Source organism: Sinocyclocheilus rhinocerous, unplaced genomic scaffold (genome assembly GCF_001515625.1).
Source record: "Sinocyclocheilus rhinocerous isolate Xijiao unplaced genomic scaffold, SAMN03320098_v1.1 scaffold444, whole genome shotgun sequence".
Taxonomy (NCBI): Eukaryota; Metazoa; Chordata; class Actinopteri; order Cypriniformes; family Cyprinidae; genus Sinocyclocheilus; species Sinocyclocheilus rhinocerous.
The window spans coordinates 824,264-830,775 of record NW_015645540.1 but is presented as its reverse complement, the minus strand read 5'-3'; the positions used below and the strand labels follow the sequence as shown (position 1 = coordinate 830,775).

At 34.4% G+C, this 6,512-nt stretch overlaps 1 protein-coding gene across 1 annotated transcript in view; it reads left to right on the top strand.

Moving 5' to 3' along the window:
- The window catches only part of LOC107706283 (leucine-rich repeat-containing protein 16B-like), a 66,220-nt gene that overhangs the window by 25,106 nt on the left and 34,602 nt on the right, over positions 1-6,512 (top strand). The window contains exons 9-13 of the mRNA XM_016509962.1: positions 908-983; positions 2,098-2,186; positions 2,422-2,516; positions 3,607-3,693; positions 5,453-5,562. Coding sequence (XP_016365448.1) covers positions 908-983; positions 2,098-2,186; positions 2,422-2,516; positions 3,607-3,693; positions 5,453-5,562 — 457 coding nt within the window. The remainder of the gene's footprint in view (positions 1-907; positions 984-2,097; positions 2,187-2,421; positions 2,517-3,606; positions 3,694-5,452; positions 5,563-6,512) is intronic.

Below are 6,512 nucleotides of genomic sequence, written 5' to 3'. Positions count from 1 at the left end.
GGGGGGGGATTAGTGATACTCGCCTTCAGTCATAAAGAAGATGCCATTGAACAAATATTAAAAATATACCGTCTTTATGTTGTTTGAATGGCTATAGGTGAATGTGAAATTATTGCAATATAAAAGTATATTTAAAAACTTTAATGTTAGGTGTGTAATCTTTAACGCGACTGAAGTAATTGTGTAGCAGTTTTTGAGTAGAGACGTTTAAATTCCAAATAAGTACTTTTATTATATTATATTATATTATATTATATGTACTGTAGCAGGTCATTAGCTGGTGCAAGTAGGTTATTAGTTGGATCACCAACTACAATGTACCGAAAACCAGCGTGACCACATTAAACTGCCATGACCATCTGGTACTGAGCTGGTTTGTTGCTGTTACAAGATATTCTTCCAGCTTGCACCAGCTAATGACCATCTTGGATTAGCTAATGACTAGCTCAGACTAGATAGATACCAGCAACCATATTCCATATGCCATCTTGAGTTGGATTTTCCAACAAGAAGTATATAGTCTTTCATCAGAAAATGATGTTCATGTAAGTGTGGTCAATGGTATATCTCTATACAGGAAGGGTAGAGTTTCAAGAACAAGTATTTGCAAAAGAAGAATGTTTTAGACAATGAATCAGCAAATAAGCCTTGATAGTGCAGAGCATTTCAACTGCTGTTCTTTTGTTTCTTACTGTTTCACCAACGGGCACACTTAGACTAATCAGGGAGCATTTATTGCTGAATCTATCATTTTTCTTGAATAATAACATCTCTATTTTAGTCTTGAAGAGAGCTTGAAATCTTATGAGGGCTTGCATGAGAAAAATGAGAATGCCTCTGGTTGTTGCAGCACTTCACTGAGACAATTTGTTTAGATTTTTTTCTTCTGCTTCTCTTTTTGTCACAGGGACCTTGCGGTGATTGTGGCAGCCATGGCGTATAACTCATGGTTCACCAAACTCTATTGCAAAGACTTGCACATTGTAAATATCTTTTATGACCTTCTCAACAAGTTCTGTTTTGTTTTTGTTTGTTTCACTTACAAAAATAGTACTGTGGTATTATCAGGGTTGTATCTACATGCTGCTTTGGAAACTAATTTGATCGTAATGCAATCATAAGCTTTCTCAAGAATCATCTCTTATTATTATCAATGTTTTTGCAGCATTTTTTTTTAAGTTTGAAGTAAGATTTTTAAAAAGAATTAATGAATGCTTTTATTCGGCAAGTATGCATTAAATTGATCAAAATTGATCGTTTATTTTAAATAAATGCCGTTCTTTTTAAACTCTTTTCATTAAAGAATGTATGACATTTTGCACAAAAATATTGAACAGCAAAAACGTTTTTCAACATTGATAATATTAAGAACCATTATTAATAATTGAGCACCAGTAACAAGTGATAACAACTGCGCACCAAATCAGAATATTAGAATGATTTCTGAAGGATCATGTGACACTGAAAACTGAAGTAATGGCTGCTGAAAATGCAATTTTGCCATCACGGGAATAAATTACATTTTTAAATGTATTAAATAGAAAACAGTTATTATACAGTGCCGTGAAAAGGTTTTTGCCCCCTTCCTAGAAGAGTGGGCCAAAATTCCTGTGAAAGAGTCATTGCCATTTATCGCAAACGCTTGATTGCAGTTGTTGCTGCAAAGGGTGGCACAACCAGTTATTAGATTTAGGGGGCAATTACTTTTCCATGTAGTGCCAGGCAGGTTTGGACAGCTTTTTTCCCTTAATAAATGAAATCATAATTTCAAAACTGCAGTTTGTATTTACTCAGGTTATCTTTGTGTAAAATAAAAATTTGTTTGATGATCTGAATCTTTTAAATGTGACAAATAGGCAAACAATAAAAAAAACAGGAAGGGGCAAAAACTTTTTCACACCACTGTAAATTGTGTTAATATTTCACAATAGTACTGTTTTTACTGTATTTTTGATCAAATCAGCCTATCCCATACCTTTGACCGTTAGTGTATATAAAAATAGATCTTCATGTCTGAAATCTGTGATTACAGTCATTATGGTGAATCTTCTTGAAGAATCGAATTCTAGTGCTTTTCTCTTTTTTTCTCACACACAGAGTTCAGAGGTCGTAGAACAGATTCTGCACACTGTCAGTAAATCCAGCAGTCTGGAGGAGCTCACGCTAGAAAACGTGGGCCTTAAAGCGTGAGTTATAAATCTCTCTATTGCTCTCTTTCTGTTATTCATCACTCTGGCTACTTTACTCTCTTTCTTTTCATCTAAAAGTTCGTTTCTTGTTCTGTCACTGTCATTTTTCCCTTTATGCCGTTCCCAGTCTTATTCCCCTGTCACATCTTTGCCTCCATATTTCATCTCTGTCCAAGGGTGCAGTGCTTTGTATTGCGGTTCTGTTTCTACTCACTTTCTTTCTGTCATTTAGAGATTTCCCACAGAAAATGGCCACTGCCCTGTCAGAAAACCCAGCATCAGTCATACACTCCATTAACTTGGCCCACAATACATTGGACAACCAAGGTACATGCATCAAAGTCTCTCTTTATCTACTATACCTCTCTCTTCCCCTCCTCTCTGTCTATTTATCTGCCTTTGTCTGTTTTTACACTTTCTGTATCAGCATGTGCATCTGCTATTTCTGTCTCTGAGTGGGTGTTTTTTTTCTTTCTTGTCTCTGCTTTGCTGACTTATTGTGTTGCATCTGTTGCTGATTTGAAAATGGGTTCTTTTAGAAAGTGCTTTTCTAATGTGTGTGTTTTTATGTAATTTTGTATGTACTGTACAGTGTTTAGGGGGGCAAGTATTAGTAACACTACCATTTATTTTTACATTTATAAATAGCGTAAAAATAGAAGTACATTTGAGTCGACCAGTAGTGCCCTATGAAGTGAACTTCACAGGGTATTCGGCTGTATTATATCCCATAGTTCTCAAGAACAGCATTTATTAAATCAACATTATAAATGGCTTTACTATCACTTAAGTATAAAAAGTCCTGGCCCTGGTATTCCCTACACTATGGGGACTAAATGTCCTCACAAGTATAGTAATACCAGTAAATTTTGACTTTGTGGGGACATTTTTTGGTCCCCATGTGGAAAACATCTTATAAATCATACATAATAAACAGATTTTTGAAAATCTAAAATAGCAGAAAGTTCTGTGTGAGGGGTAGAGTTATAAGGGGGGTAAGGGGATAGATAAATACCATTACGTCTTTGGAATGTCCCCATAAAACATGGAAACCCAACATATGTGTGTGTCTGTCTGCTTGTCTGTGAGTGTGTGTGGTTGTGTATTTTATTTATAAATGTATAAATGTATACTTCTCCTTTTAAATAGCTTTAGTATAATTAGCTACTTTTTTGTCAGTAGCTTGTGGTGTTAAAGCAGCTTCCCCAAAACTGGTATGCCCTCTATATGCATCAGTGTCAGAGTTTCAGACTGCCATCATGCCTGACACATGTCATTGCTTGTCACATCACAAGTGTGCATTTGTGAACGTAACTACAACAACGTCAGTGTTTGCCTGAAGTTGTGTGATAATATGCTGTGTTTGAATTGGTCTATGACTGATCTAATGTGTTTATGAATGTGAATTTCCTTACAGGGGTGTCTAACCTTATCCAGCAGGTGTGTCGGCTCAGTAAAGGCTTGCGTCTACTTAACCTCTCCAAGACGTCGCTCTCTTCAAAGGGTGTGTGCAGAAGCTATGTGTCCCTGGAGGTTTAGTGCCCTCTGCTGGTTAAATCTATAACAAATATCCCACAATTACCATTCACTAGAAGTCTGAACAAGTAGAAGCCTTCAAAGTTCACGTGAGATCATATTTCCAATTAGCCCTTGCTGGTAGATGCCATAACTACACTAACTTTCTAGAAAAGTAAAAATTTCAAATATTTAATATTTAAATTAATTAAAAATATATAACAAAAATAAATAAATAAATAAAAAAATAAAATATATATATATATATATATAATGCAAATATAAAACTATGCATGTATACACACATATATAGTTCTGTATTTTTATACTTCTTATTATATTTATTAATATTATTATATTTTTATTGAGCACTCTATCTCAAAGATAGTTTTTGTGTGCTTAGAATAACTTCAAATACTTAAACTTAAAATATAAAATAAACTGAAATATAAACTTTTTTACCTAGCAGATCTACCTAGCTTACTCTGTTACACAATCTCTTTGTAGCATTTCAGGCTGTAAAATAACGACTCTCACTCCTCTGATCTAGAATCAGCTTCCTGTTCTCTCTTAAATCAGTGAGATTATCGATAGATTAGTTGCATCTGACATTAGAGCTTCAGAGTCGTGACCAAAGAGCCAGTCTTCTCTTGGAGAGCCCAGACTCAATTACCAGCATCCTTGGCTGCTTCCAGGCTTTGCGAAATCTCTGGTTTTCTCTTTCAATCAATACAGTTTTAAACCGAGTGGATAGAAGGATAGCCTTCTAACACGAGCCATGAATCAACATCCACTCAAAATAGCTCCCATCATTAATCTTTATTTTTAATCTGATTTGTGACAACTGCAGAAGTTTTAACTTTGAATACAGAACTTAGATGAACTTGTGCCATCAGAGAATACAACTCATTTCAAATTGAGATGTTTCATTTTGGCATCTGCCACATCCGGTTGGGATTTATAGCAAACTATGAAGTAAAGTCAGCATCCTATCAGCAGTAAAAACAGAATTTACACATCAAAAATGAACTACAGCTACCATAAAAGCAAAACCGAAGACGACTGGATCATGAAAGGTTGCGGTGGTTAACATTTTGATGAGTAAATTCCTCCTTTTAGAGAGTGCAATGGGATGTTTTTCTTACTCCCTGGTGAGAAAGCATACTGGTTGAGTTCACTGGCAAGCTGCCACCTAACAGAGTTAGTTGAGCTGTCTTTTTGTCTCACGCTACAAAATGCATTCACTAGCATTTTCTTCATGTATTTAGAAACAAAATGAAAATCCACTCTGCTTACAGAGCATCGTGTGTATGTTGTTGTGGTTTAGTGGTCATAAACAGTGGACTCCAAAAGTATGAGACCACATTGAAAATATAGGATTCAAAATGTCATTCAAAGATGGAAATACAAAGAAATGTTCGGGATTTGAAAAAAAATGTCAACGAAGTCACTGCCCAAATATGTATATTTGTGCATTGGTTTGTACTCCTTTGGACAAACAATCAGATCTTTTTGCTTTCATTAAAGCTCAACATGCTTCTTTTGCCATTCTCAAATCTTCCTAGAGAACATGATTCCTAGAGACAATCCGTTTTTCTTTTCTTTTTTATTTCTCTCAAATTCCTATGCAGAAGATTTAATTTGTAATGAAAAAAGTGTATTATTTAAAACATGCAAAATAGAAGCATTTTCTCTAGTGGACTTTAAATTTCCTGTGTGATTCAGCCTTTCTTTGTCTTTCTTCCCAGGTGTCACGTCTCTTTCTCAGGCCCTGTGCTCCAGTGATGACTACTCCAACTCTCTTCTTCATCTGGACCTGAGTAAGAACCCAGGGATTCTGTCTGGAGAGGATGCAACGGTTAGAACTTGCGTTTATCTCACTTTTACTTCTAATATTCTTTAATTAAGCTAATTACATTTACTATAGTTAAAGTTGTGGTGTAACTGTTAGCGCAGTATTGGCAAGCAATAATCTTAAATTTAACTGTAGCTTCCCTAGTTACAAACTACTCATAAATTAAACTGGTTAAACGTACACAACAATTATTTAAAAAGTAGGTACATTGGGGCCATTGTGAATTTAAATATGAAGCTATTAGTATTAAACAACATTTGAACATGTAAAAGAACCTCCAAAAAAACAAAAACAAAAAAAACAATTGAAAACATTAGAATTTAAATAACACAAAACTTATATATGTGGAAAACTGTTGAACAGCAGCATTGAATATGGATATTTATATATAATTAAATATTAATTAATAAAATATATATTTTCTATATATACTATATATATTCTTTTTACATAACAATAATTGACACAAAATATAGATTTTAGATTAGTATGATAATAGTTCCATTATAAAGCTTTGTCTTCATCATTGGGACCATGAGGTAGCACCTCAAGGTTTTTTTCTTTTTCTTTGTGAGGACCAACACTTGGATGCTGAAAATAACTCACACAGAGACAGGTACATGGTCGGTCCGTGTAGTTTTGCGTCCATTCTTTTTTGCTTTTTTAACCATGATGAAAAAAAAGAAAGAAAAAAAAGAACAGTTGTTGTATTTTTAAATGAAAACCAAAATTGAAATTAGAGCCGTACACATAAAATGCTGTGCGAAGAAGTAAAATATTGACTTATTTTCAGATTTTTGTTTACGATTGAGGAAATTTTATTTCTATATGAAATATTATTATTATCGGTATTATTTGCTTCACTATACTAAAGAGTGTGCTTTAGACTGTCTCTGAGTGCTTCGGTTTTGCTTCAGTATGCTTGAGTTTTCGATGAGCTGAGAGATAACAGG